We start from the raw sequence: 14,086 nt of genomic DNA, 5'->3' as shown, positions 1-14,086 counted from the left end.
ACTGTAAGGCACCTGTTCCGAAGCAAACAGCTCACCACAATACTACACAGGCTTGGACACTCTGAGAGCTACGATTTCGCCTTGGAGTTGGAAACTGCTCTCGCCAAGGTCCTGGATGAAGTCTCAACTTATCGTACACCACAAATTGTGACAGGAGAGGGCAACCTTGTATTCCACTGTGAGTGGGACAACTTGAATAAAACCACTACCAGTGTGCACGGCAGCAACATTGTAAACAGTGCTGGAGGAATCATGGTGCAGGAGGTCAAGCCCGGGTTCGAGAGCAGCAAGGAGAGCTGAAAGAGCAGCCCTTGAAAAAGCTGGAGAAGAATCCCAGGTTTCACAGGGCATTCGGTGAACTGGGTGACAACTGGGATGCCAACCCTGAGGTGGAGAGGCAGTTAGAAAAATTCACCTGTGTGATGTACGGCCAGAGTCGCGAGTCATCAGTGGACATTGTCCGTGCCAAGCTGCTACGAAAAATGGTGGGAGAGGACAAGACCCTCACATCCAAGTCCAAGGTTGATCTGGCTCGCCTTCCTCCATGCCAGTCTGCCCTGAAGCCGCACATCCAGCGTGTGAACCACCGCGTAGCATTGTACAAAAGAGCCGATCAACCTATCATCGAAAAGCCAAAACCTTATGAGGAGCAAGGATGGATAAGGACTGATGAAGGACTGTTGAAACCAATGTGGTCCAGTGGTCCCATCCTACCAACCTCACTGGTGGATCTTCTGAACACAGGAGAGCACGAAGAGGAGGAGGAAGAGGAAGGAGAAGAAGAGTTTGACTCTGACGATTTCGATGAAAATGATGATGACTGACTCAGTGTAGAATCACTAATGCTAATGATGTTTATCTAAAACAAGCAAGAGAAGAGTGGTCACATTGAGTGCTAGGACTATTTTGACAGTTGTAATATTTAGAAAAATAAAACTTTGTGTTAACGTCTGTGTAGACGGACCTTAATATGAGTCTATTATTTCGTAAAACTGTGATTATTTTGTAAATAAAGCACTAATTAGCATACTAGTATACCATAGACACATGTAATCATGTTATGAATAGTTCTATCATGATCTATGCCCTTCAAAACATGGGTCTAGACACCTTCATTTTTCAATTATCTGCAATATTGGCTGAGATATGTCAAAAATCGTTTTTTTGATAATGGCAGCAGTAATTTGCATAAAAATGGTATGTGGGACATTTTTTCAGCTTGGGGCCATAGCTAGTCATTTTCTACACATTTTTTCCAATCTAGAAACACTGATTAGAAGTATATCTCCGGGGGGGTGCAGGGGGACCTAGTCTTCCTACTAGACTAGATACGTTCCTGGCAAATCCCACAAATTGTGAAACCGCGAATGGCGGGGCATTGTTTCTATGGAAAAAAAAGACTAAGGTTCCCAAGTTGCGAAAATCCACGAATAGAGAGGACCAAACCGCAAATGTCGGCGATAATCCCGCAAATGGCGAGGCAAATCCCACAAATGTCGACGATAAATATAATCCGCTAAAGTTGATGAAAATCCCATGAATGTATGCTGCGGCATTGTTTCAATGGGGAAATGGGGGGGGTGCGGGGAGGGTCGGTTGTAGGTTCCCGGCGGCTCCTGATTCATAGAGAAAAATTTTAAATGTTTTCGACCGCAAATGCACATGATTACAGTTTCACAAAAAATGCGTACAAATAAAAATAAACGACAACACCAGGAACCATTTCCAATTTATTGAAGGAATGCGATTACAGTTTATTAAAAGTGCTTAACCATCTTAACCATACCGCACTTTAAACAAAAAAAAACATAATGTTTGAGGTTTGTAGATGTTTTTTTGCACATGTCAAGCTGCTTTAAGCATGGCTGGTGAAAGATGGGTTTTATAAATGTGTCAAGCTAGCAGCTCCTCAAAAAAAAACTAATTTGCGCCCCTGAAAAACGGTGAATTCGTGGAATATGGCCACGAACAGAGGGAGAAAAACCGCGATTTCTTGGAACACGACTGCAAATAGAAAAAAACGGGCATTTGCGGGACACTTTTCCGCAAATCAAGAAACATGTCGCATTTTATCAACAGCGAATATGCAGATCCCGCGAATAGCGGAACTGTGAATAGCGGGGTCTGACTGTACACATTTCAACCGAGCAACAGCCGGTTAAAAGTGTTCGGCGAGAACAACCAACTCGACGAAAACTCACACACGGCGCATGCGCGAAAGGCCTCGTTACCATTCCTCCATAATTTTGAAAATCCCATATTAAAATTAAATAAAAGTTTAAAGGCTGTAACAAAAAAAAACAACAGACATTTATTCGGAAGTTTACTGCTGTTGATGCACCAACTTTTACACCACCTTATTTATACCGTTAAATTAGTTATTTGTGCCTGTTGTATGTGTTCTTTATGACATTCCCACAAACAGTAAGTTTCCTGTTTGGAATGATTTTCAATTTTGTTTGACTGCCAGGCAGGCGGACAGATTGAAGCAATTTCTATACCATGACTGCACATGCATGCTCGAGACGTATAATTCGGTATAATTCGCCAAATTCAGAGTCAACGTACTGTTATACTGCAGGTTCATGTTCCGAGTAATGTTCTACATTGTTAAAAATATATAATTATATTGAAATTAAGTAGTTCCTCGATCATAGAAATAGATAAACATACAAAGTGAACCAATTGCTTAATCTCACTTTGCGCTGCACGCCAAACATTCCATTATCAATCTACTGCTATTGCTTCTTCTTTTACGATCCCAAAAATTCACACCTTCTTGTGGGGTCAGCCGAGGGGGAGTTTTGACCTAAGTCTTTCACGAATCGGAAGGCCAGGCCTGACATTTGACAAACTGGTTTGGGCAAGAATTTATTCATTGTTCAGGGTGTCAGCATAAACTTACCAATTCTTCCTGAAAGACACCGTGGGATCTCTTTAACATTACCAAACTAGATGGTATTCATAAAATACTTACCCTGCGCAGTCAACTTGTTTGAGCCAACTCTTCTGTTTTTGAACATTTTTTTCATTTGATCCAATATGGCTGCCAGACCACGTGAGCGATGACATCATAAATTTATATTTTCTAATATAATTGTTGCATAGATCACTCAATACATTTCAAACTGATCAGACTAAGCGTTGTCCCTGTCGAATTATGACGTCATAATTATGGCACCAATGACGTCATCGTTAACACCTATTCCTCATATGGAGTTCTTTACAATGAGCCATCTTTCAATTTTCTCCATGGAGCCGTTTCAAAGATATGGAGGTTCAACTTTTTTTCCAAGATGGCGTCTGTACCACGTGACCTATGACGTTGTAGTTATCATTTAAAAAATTATACAAGAGGAGCCGCACATATTCTGAAAATTTCGTGTTCATCGGACCAACAGTTGCAGGGAATTTTTTTTTTTTCATACTGATCAGATCAAGCGTTGTACTTGTCGAATTATGACCATAATGGAGGCACCTATGAGATCACCATCAACATATCTTATTCGCCATGGTGAGTACTTGGCAATGAGCCATGTTTCATTTTTTTTTCCATTGAGCGGTTTGGGAGATAGAAGTGTAACGTTTTTCCAAGATGGCGTCCGTACCACGTGAATTATGACGTCATAATTATGAATAAAAAAATTATACAGGCGGAGACGCTTCTATGGTAAAATTTCGTGTCAATCGGATCAACGGTTGCCGAGAAAATGAATTTTAAAATTCAGACGTACAGCACACGTACGCACCTGAATGCTTAACCCCGCTTTTTGCTTCACGACCGCAGGGTAACAAAGGTCAGCATACGAGACACCAGGCTTAGCGTCCATCCGTCCATCCAAAGAATGACATACTTCCTGATGCAACGCCCTGCCGACAAAGCACTAATCTCATAGTATATCATCATGTCAAGAATCGAAACCAGACCAGACCGCTCAAAGCCGAGTGCACGACCTCTGTGCCTCCCTGTCGGAATTAACTTCTTGAATATATGGAGGAATTCCACTAGCCCACTGGTCCACAAAAGGAATGTCCTCGCAAATTATGTAATACGTAGTTTATTGAAAAATCATGTAATAGTATCGTGATGTCTCCAAATGTTTCCCCCCTGCATCTAATAGAAGTTATAATCACACTTACACATTTTGAGCACCTTTTGATTTTGATGTTTGTAAGTGTGCAGAAGCGTGCCACATGAGCTTTGCCAATGAAGTATTCTGATTTGCTTTTTGCCATCGCAGTCAACACCAATAAATGACTGACTGTGCAATTTTACAGCAGTGAGACTCTTTGGGAAAGAGACGTGTCATGGAGCACTAGGTACGTTTTGCTCATTTCACTCCTTCTGTATTAAGGGTCTTCATGCCCTGTGCGGAGTACTGTCTTTATCTTGAATTAACCTGTCCATGTGCATACATACATCCACAGATTTCATATTATAAAATGTATCGTTTCACAAATAACTCACAACATGCCGAGAACATTGAACACAGAGGATACACCGCAGACATGCCCTGCCACACAATCCTCACCCAGACAAACACTCACCACCCTCACTGCAGCCCTGTCCACAACGGGCCCACGTGACCAGATCACCATACCAGGGATGACTAACCCTGGTGTACATTATACAGTAATCCCTCGATATATATGGAATGGCTCCATAACATCTTTCCATTGGGTGAATTTCCGTATATCGAATCTTAACTCTACAAATCTTAACTCTACGATGTAAAAATTGGAGTTTGTGATCACTCCCCGAGTCGGATCAGAGCAGGTGTGTTTGGGGAAAGGTACTCCACTGCTATGTTGTCTGTTGAGCACTGGCTCTTATTAGTCCCCTACCGGTGTACAACGGAGGGGACTATAGGTTTGCACTCCGTCAGTCTGTCAGTCTGTCCGTCTGTCAGTCCGTCACGCAAAGAACAGTTTTCCGGACTTTCTAAACCCTTAATGCTAACGATTTCAAACTTGGTACATGGTTTCCTCATGATAAGTTACAGATGAAGTTCGAACTTCACGACGTTTCGATCATTTTTGACAAAGTTATGGCACTTTTAACTTTGGGAATTCTGATAATTCTGATGATCCTTAACTCAGTGCCATTTTAAGTTTTAATTTCCTTTAAAAAAGATTTTCTCTGCAATAATAGGACCGATTGAGATCAAATTTTCACCGTAGGGGGGACTCGGTCTGTAGAATATTTTAATGGTAATTATGATGTCACAGGTCACGTGGTTCGGCCGCCATATTGTTTTTCGTGAAAACACGAAAACCCCTTTTTCTCTGCAACGGCTCAACAGATCGAGGCCAAACTTTGCAGGCAGAATCGCATACCCATGCCGAACAAAAAAAGGTCGGCGAGCTTGACGTCATGTCACATGATTTCAGAGTTATGACGTTTTTAAGCATGAACCTTTAAAACCGAGCTCCTCCCTCATTTTTGATCCAATCGAGGGGAAACTTCACAAATCTGTTCATGTCGATCTACTAAAATGTCTTTTTGGAATTTGCGATAGGGCACGTGGTTTGGCAGATATCGTTAATTAAACGAAAATATATTTTTTTTAAATGGATATCACTTGAATCGCTGGTACCTCAGACCGTGAGTTGGTAATTATATAATTCACACAGTGCAATACGTGCAGGCTGCTCCATGGAGCGACCTTGCGGGCTTATCAACGAGGCAAGGCATGACACACATGTGTCTCAGCATACCTCAGATCAGGTTTGAAAACCAGCATCAACCGTGCATAAATTTGCATATTCGATCATTTTTGACAAAGTTATGGCGCTTTGAACTTTGGTAGGGGACATGTATTGCAGCGCAATACTCAGAATGTTTGTTTTTTCTGTACTCTCTTTATTGTGCCCGGCTTGGGATATTGGGTGATTTTATTCTGTCTCCATGTTGGCTAAGCGGTTAGGGTGTCGGCTTGGGATCCTAGGATCCTGGGTTCGAATCCCGGTCGATCGCTGAATTAACACCAGGGGGGTTGACTCAGCCTGTCATCATTCTGAGGTCGACAAATTGAGTACCAGTTCACTGGTAATTCCCTGTGTCTCGCAAGAGGAGACCAACAGGGTTGGCAGCAGGAAGGGCATCCGGCCATAAAACATTGCTTCAAAAAAGGGACCATGGTGCCCAACAAAGGCCAACCCCTGCTCTGCGGGGGGAAATGGCCTCCAAAAGTGGTTGTATTGTGCCCACTGTGGATGCAACAAGCTTTAGCACTTTTACGATGTCACTCGGTTTTTCACCCTCGTCAAAACCCCTTAATCGGTATACACACTCAGCTCTAAGCTGTCTCGCCTCGGTTTGAATCCCGACCCAGCTATAAACTGTTATCCCGGTGTTTCACTGTGCAATAATTAATCATTGCATGTGCAATGATTCTCGGATGGTCCCTCGGATGGTCCCTCGGATGGTTCTCAAACATTTCCATCGTTTGACAACATTTTCCACTGAAACGCCAAATAAGCTCCTCTGGTCAATGTTTTCTGTTGATCTTGCTGTGTTACATCTTCCTGATCTCATGTCCTTGACTGAACGAGTTGTTTTAAGCTTTTGGTGACAGTTTCTAATCTTTTTTTAATCCAAAGTGGCATGTTTTTCCATTTATTGACACCACCATCTTTGAAATGCAATGACAGCCTGTCATACCTCATACTGTGCAGCAATTCGTGCTTTATGAGCAGCAGTTAATCTTTCAGCCATAATGGATCAATATGAAAGCAAACAAAAAATAATATTAATACATATACATATATATATATATATATATATATATATATACAAACACGTGGTTCACTTCCTCATTTGTTTCTTCCTCTTTTATATGGTTTAGATTGTATCAAATTCATATGCTGTATCCACACCACGTGCAAATTTCCACCCCATGTATGCCTTGCACAATCAGCGTGGAAGATATAGCTCAAATAACACTGTTTAGAAATCTACTCAACCATGACATGTTGACACCATACTGTGAGTAGTGACGCATGCAGCACTCACTGTACAGAGCATAGACAAAGCTACATCCTGCGCAGAAATACAGTCAAGACTTTGTTGTTTCAAGACTTTCAATTCTCTGAATTGAACATTTTTGTTGTTTTCCTCAAACAAACAAACATGCATCATCCCCTTGCTTCCTGTGATGACTCCAAATCACTTCTCTTGATATTTGGCTTCATAATAAAAATTTTGTCTTTCCTCAAAATGAAAACGATCAATCAAAACCTTCATTTCCCAAGCTAGCGAGTGCTGTCCATCTTGACTTCTACCATTAACCAAACATCCTCACCTTCCCTCCTTCCATATGCTTCTTCACTGCCCTGCTTTGAAGACGAGAAATGAAACCTTGTTTTTTTGAGCTGAAAGCTCTTGTTCTTATGAAGGATATCATTCTTTCCTCCACCTGCTGCTCAAAAATGAGGAGGCCCTTTGATATTCCCAATCGAAACCAGGCAAGTGCATGGCACTGACCACTGGATGCGTAACCCATGTTTAGAAATGCACGAATCCTTCCCTTCCAAAGAACTTGAGAGCACGTACAATGCAAACCCCTTCCCAAGCCCTCCCACAGATCTCCCGATGTCCCTGTTCTCTGCTGTTGTACTTGTGTGCTTCCCTCTTTTTTTTTTTTGTATACAGGATTTCAAATTTTCAAACACAAAAATTCAGACACACAAAACATATAAAAAGGGGAGCGGTAGACAAGGTGGGGAGAGAAGAGGAAGCACAAACACAACATTTGAGAGCAGGGACATCGGGAGATCTGTGGGAGGGAGAGGGCTTGGGGGGAGGAGGCATGGGAAGGGAAGGGGGGTGGGAGAGGTATAAAACACATGGACACAGCAAGGACTTTCAGGAAGGAATTTGGTATTTCAAAAACGTGGATCTGGAGTGAAATTAGCGGGGGTAGAAAAGATCAAGGTTTTGGATTGGGGAAGATAAGAGATGGTGGTGAACAGCTGTTTTTGAATACCTGGAGGGAGTTTGTTCCAGATGTGGGAGAAAAGAGGAATGAAGGAGTGAAGGTGAGCAGAGAGTCTTGAATTAAAACCTCTCTCCCCATCTTGTCTCCCGCTCCCTTTATTATGTTTTTTTTTAGGTGTCCGTTTGGTTTTTTTTGTGATGAATGTTAGCTCTTACACGAGCCTCGATCCTGTATCCCCCCCCCCCCCCCCCCCCCAAAAAGAAAAAGACCCAAATTTTTGGCGAGATCCATAAATGCAGTCAAGATCCAGAACCAGACGGTTAATTGTTAATTTGACCATGTATGGCATGATGAGGGCATTAAGAGAAACAACCAGAACAACCTTCTTTGACGAAGAGAAATAAGGAACATTTTGAGAAATGTTATTTCAGATGCGGCAAACTTTATCGTTGCATTTCATTTCTTTGTTTCGGGTTTCGATTTGAACAAACTGTATATCTGATGATGTTATCATGACATAAACAAGGCATTGGCAACGCATCCCTTTGGGGAAGGGAGGGGTGCTGTCCTTGGCCAAACAGCATTAGTCAAAATCATAAATTCCTGCCATGATCTACAGGGGGACTGGATATCGGTGGTACGACCAAACCCCACAAATGATGCAACCAACAAGCAGGTGCTGCACACGCATGTAATGAACCCTATATCATCACCCAAAAAGGGGAAGTACACAATGAGCACCTTGGTCTCGATACCCGAATAAATACAGCTGTTGGACAACCGCCTATAGCAACTGTCCCGGTTAATCTTGTTTGTTTGTTGTCCCTGTTCTCTGAGTTGTAGCCTACTTGTGTGCTTCCCTCTCTCCCCCCATCTTGTCTCCCGCTCCCTTTATTGTATGTTTTGTTTGTCCGTTGTTTTTTTTTTTTGTGATTGATGTTAGCTCTCACACGAGCCTCGATCTTGTATACAAAAAAATAAAATAATAATCTGTCTATGTGAATCTTATTGAACATCTTCTTGTCCCGCAGAATGCACGCTGAACAACTGCTTCAGTGATGTACAGGACTGCCTCAAGGAGTATCACTTCAACCTTTCCATGAATCTAGGTACGTCAAGTCCGATGCAATCCAGGTACCGATTGCTGAAAATGTCACCCTGGCGATGCATCGACGTGTGTGCGCCGGAATGAACTTAAGCTGGACGTCTTGTCTGCACACCCAGCTCAAGGTCATTCTTGTATGTGGTGTGCGCGCACGTTCACTTGTCGTTGGTGACCTTAAAGATGCCACCGTGTCTTTTGCATAAAGGAGGGATGTTATCACGGAGACCCTGAACAAGTTATAAACTCCTACCCAAATGCACAGGGCATCATGCATCACCAATACAGCCGCACCCTGAATTTGCTAACAACCACCTTAGAAGAAGAAAAAGAAGTAGAAGGAGAGGAAGAGCACTCATTTTTCATCTTCACATGCACAGGGCTGCCAAAGCAGTTCCCTTGGCTATTGGGCACAATCCTGGTCGGGGCGCACCTCTGACTCAAGATACCCGAACGGTTCATCCTTCCCAGTGAGCTGGTACTCATTTTGCCAACCTCAGAAGGATAAACAGGCTGAGTCAACCCACGTGGATGTTAATTCAACAGCATGGCAGGGGCTTGAACTCAGGACACTGATATCCCAAGCCAGACACCTTAACCGCTAAGCCAACCCCGAAGCAACCTTAGAGCTGCTTCTAAATTCAATGGACAAGTTCGCTCCCCAACTATATTCCACGGTAGATGCAAAAAAATTGGATTTGTTACTTGCGAAACCGAAGATTTTTCAAGTATATTGGTTGGTCTTGTGCGTTATTCTTTCTGTTTGCAAGTCGCCTACAGGTCACAATCCTAAACCGATCTTTAAGAAACTTCACTAAGTTGTAGAGGTCATCACAATTGAGAAGCCCATTGATTTTGAGGTCAAAGATCAAAGGTCATCTGTAGGTCAAATTTCTAAAATCGCCATTTTAAATCCGATTGACTTGAAAATTGAACAGCATTTGCATATTGAGTCACTGAATTGGGAAACCAACTATTTTTGAGGTCAAAAGGTCAACCCAAGGTCAAACTTCCAAAATAATCAATATAATCTGAAAAACCATCAATTTTCATCCCGTTGACTTGGAAATTGAACAGCATCTGCACTTTGAGTTGCTAAATTGGGAAACCAACTATTTCTGAGGTCAAAAGGTCAACTCGAGGTCAAATTTCCAAAATCATCAATTTTCATCTGAAAACCCATCAATTTTCATCTGATTAACTTGAAAATTTAACATTTGCATAGTGCCTCACTGAATTGGGAAACCAACTATTTTTGAGGTCAAAAGGTCAAAGGTCAAACTTCTAAAATCATCAATTTTCATCTAAAAATCATCACTTTTCAGCCTATTGACCCGAGCTTTGATCAAGATCGTCAATTTTGATATTGATGAAATGGACAATTTGCTGGATCAATGGCAACCTTTTTGGGGGAAGGGGGTGGCTTTTGCAAGTATCGTGCTCGGCATGACGTCTTCTTGTTTATTTATTTGTTTGTTTGATGCCCCAATGTGCATGTTTTATGTTTCAGAACAATACAGGAAGTTTAACAATACAACCTGCACCTTCATTGCTGTGGAATATGTAGACGGGTCAATATACTGCCTGACCCCAAAAAAATTGCAAATTTTTGTTTTATGCTTATTTCTAGTAGTTTATGAAGTGGAAGACAACATATTAAAAGTTGGACAATTTTGACGCATGGGAAAGTCCCTCAGTGACGTCAGAAAACAAGATGGCTGCCGGCAGATAAAACGTAAAAAAATTGACTGATAATCATCAGACCACTAACAATTTAAAGTTAATTTTGCACCAATATTTGTATTATGATCGTTGCTGGTAGTTTATGCAGTGCTAATCCTGAGACCATTCGCAATTTAAAGTAAATATTTGCACAAATATATGTGCTTTGATTGTTTCTGCCAGTCTATGACATGGAAAGCAACATATAAAAAATTGGACAATTTTGACACATGTGGAAGTACCATATGCCTTCTAGTCTTAGATTCCAGTTTCATCGTCCTCCTCCTCCTCCTCCTCTATGTCTGGTTCAACACTCATATTGTCACAGTTGCTGTCCTGGCAATGTCCACATGCACTGGTGCACTCTAATCCATGCTTCCTACATGAACACCTTAGTGTTTTGCACCCCCCTGAACAGTTGCAGTGAATCATCTGAAGTAGTATGTCTGGAGCAGGGCTTTTGTCTGTCATCACTGGAACAAGTTTTCCTCCTTCTACCTTCCATCCCCACTCCGTTGGCTCCATTCCACAACAAAGGCCCATCCATTCCATTACCTGGTAATAGGTCCGCAGAGAATGAAACTTGCAGGCAGCGGATGTGGGTGGCAGTCTTTCAGGAGTGACAAATGCCTTAGCCCTTGCAACCTTTTTGCAGAGAATGTTGTATCTGATCGATGCCAGTGAGTCGTTCTGATTTGCTTTAAACAATGCCACCATTGCTCTGCAGCCTGCAGTTTCAATAACATCCTGACTCTGCTGTGGTTTACAGAACACCTTTGAGCTGTCTATCAGTTCCTTTTCTTTCTTGATGATTCTTTGAAACCCTGACTTCTTTCCAATCCCAAAGACACGAGACGTTGCGTCACAGCCAGTTAATGCATGAAGGAACAATATATCTCTGCAGGCTGCATTTCCAAGTATCTGCTGAAGGACTTTGATATTGTAGACATTTGATTTTGCCTTGTCAGAACGGAAATAGAGTTCAATGCAGTTTGTCTCCACCATATAGAAGAGCAGGAGGAGAAGGAGATCTGTATCTTCTCCAATGAGGGTTGTAGATCTGGAAGCCGCATTTGCGACGGCCGCTTTTGCAATCTCAACATCAGCATCTCCCTCTGCTTGGATCACCTCACAGCCTTCCTTGTGCAACACCTCTATAATCAACAGTATCATTGCCTGCTTGTTTGACTCATTCGACAGAAAGTCCTCCTTTTTCCCAACAAATTTTGTTGACTCCGTAATGTTAACCTTGGTGGCATTCTTGTTTCTATTCCGACGTTGATGAGAACAGTCCTTTGTGCTTGGCCCAGCCTCATAACCATCAAACACAACAGTAGCTTTGCCATAGTGTCGTACTGTAAATGAGGCATATTCATCTGCAATGGAACTGTAGGTGAATCCCTCTGTCCACTTTAAGCGGTGAATAAGTGATCCCCCGTCAAGAACATAGTGATCTGTTCCTGGAACTGTCTGGTTGACAGCATTGTCAGATTTGGTTGTAGCATAATTCCTTATTGCCTCCGCCAACTGTGGTTTATCTGGCTGGCGCAGGATGTTTTTTGCCTCAAAAAGAGACATTGGGTATGGGCAGAGTTCATATTTCATCACTTCACCTATCTGGAGATCTCCCGTCTGTGACACCACTAAGAACCTCTGGAATAGTAACGCTGGATCTATTGTGCGGTCCTCAGCAACTTTGACTGCCCTGCTGAATGCAAGTGTCTTGGCTTTAGAACTCCTTTTGTGTGAATAGGAGTAAGCTGGGTGATCATCCATCTTCTTGACAATGTCACTACCTACTTTGAATAGGTCATGAACATTGACATCCTCATTTGCAGTAACCCCTGTGATGATATTGCGCAATGACTTGTCATCAGAAAATGGTGTGAAGCTGTCCAGTTTTTCGGCAACTTTGCCACGATCAGCTTCATCTCGACTCACCCTGGATGTTGTCAACTCCTTATGTTGTTCACTTGTTGAGTAGCTACTCGAGGTCAGTTCTTGCATAGCAAGGTTGTAGGAGGACGATATGGTTGAAGACAGAGTCCAAACTGCTCTCTGGTGCTCTGACATCCCACTTCCTCGAGTCAGCCCCCCTTGGCTTTTCAGTGAGCGCATTAATGTCTGTTCTATCACAAGATCAGAGCCTAGGCCAGCCCAGTATTGGTCACTGCGCCGGATTACATGATAACCAGATTGGAACTTCTGATGAACCTCAGGGTTGTCATCCTCTAACGCAAGCATCTTCTCGAGATAGAGTCGAGCTGACTTCAGGTAATTGGGATGGCCAGCAGCTGCAAATATCGGCAAGCAAGCTGATATGGCTTGGAGATGCATCTCCCAGGACCCCGTCCGATCAGCTGCCACAAGTGCCCTTGCAATTCCCAACATACGCTGGTAGTTGATCCAAAGTGCACTGGTTTTCGAGTCCTTTGCAAGTTTATTCCTTTCCTGATTCAATCTATTGTCAATGAAATGAATGCACTCTGATTGCAACACAGACTCTATAGTGTCACTTTCGACAGTCTCCAGGGAAATGTACAGTCGCTCCAGTTCTGCCACTTGTTCTTGAAACCCAGGGTCAACTTCCACAATCTTGCCAACAACCTGACGTGTAAGACACTGATCCACAAGCAAATGGCCACGAAAAGCACGTTGCACCGCCTTCCCACTCAGCATGTGCACAACAGCATTTTGACCATACACTGTTTCCAGGATCTCTTTCAGTCCACTTCCATCCATCAAACTTCCAATGGCACCCAACAAATTCATTAATGTGTGGAAGCTCCCAAGCAGTAGCACTGCATTATGGATTGGGTTATCAGCAGGAAGAGCATTCACTATCTCAGAGGCGTATCTCAGCGTTTTCGACGTAGTGAATCGTGCATGGTTTTGTGACATTTTTATCATGTCAAAATTTTTTACTTTCCCATGGTCCATTTCTGTCCAACTTTTGATATGTTCCTAAGTAAGTCTTAAAATATAAGGAAATGCAATAAAACTAAAATTTGCAATTTTTTTGGGGTACAGCTGTTCTGGTTGTATATTGACCCGTCTAATGCGCAAGGTGAGTGACTTCGCTGTCGGGGAATCAACCTGAAAGCTCACATCATGACTTGTACATTTAAAAGTTTATCATCGACACTGCGATTTACAAAACAAACAGCAAAAATGTATCAATTAATTAATCAATCAATTAATCGATTAATTATTTAATTTGTCGATTAATTAATCAATTAAGTAATTTTCAAAGTTACACATTCGGATGAAACAGTGGTGGTTTGGGTATGCTATTAGCTAATTCATTAAGAAATTAATTATT

At 42.3% G+C, this 14,086-nt stretch overlaps 1 protein-coding gene across 4 annotated transcripts in view; it reads left to right on the top strand.

The window, feature by feature from the left end:
• Positions 1 to 14,086, top strand: part of LOC137426999 (uncharacterized) — a 121,733-nt gene that overhangs the window by 98,926 nt on the left and 8,721 nt on the right. For 2 of the 4 annotated variants that reach the window (XM_078778781.1, XM_078778783.1), the window contains 2 exons: positions 4,279 to 4,320; positions 8,972 to 9,049. In XM_078778781.1, the coding sequence (XP_078634907.1) occupies positions 4,279 to 4,320; positions 8,972 to 9,049 (120 nt within the window). Of the gene's footprint in view, positions 1 to 4,278; positions 4,321 to 8,971; positions 9,050 to 10,552; positions 10,729 to 14,086 lie in introns of those variants that run through there. The other 2 variants (XR_013623583.1, XM_078778782.1) reach the window with 2 other exon arrangements.

The sequence above is a fragment of the Myxine glutinosa genome, chromosome 5, assembly GCF_964187855.1.
Source record: "Myxine glutinosa chromosome 5, kmMyxGlut1.1, whole genome shotgun sequence".
Classification (NCBI taxonomy): Eukaryota; Metazoa; Chordata; class Myxini; order Myxiniformes; family Myxinidae; genus Myxine; species Myxine glutinosa.
This window is presented reverse-complemented; position numbering and strand designations above follow the sequence as displayed.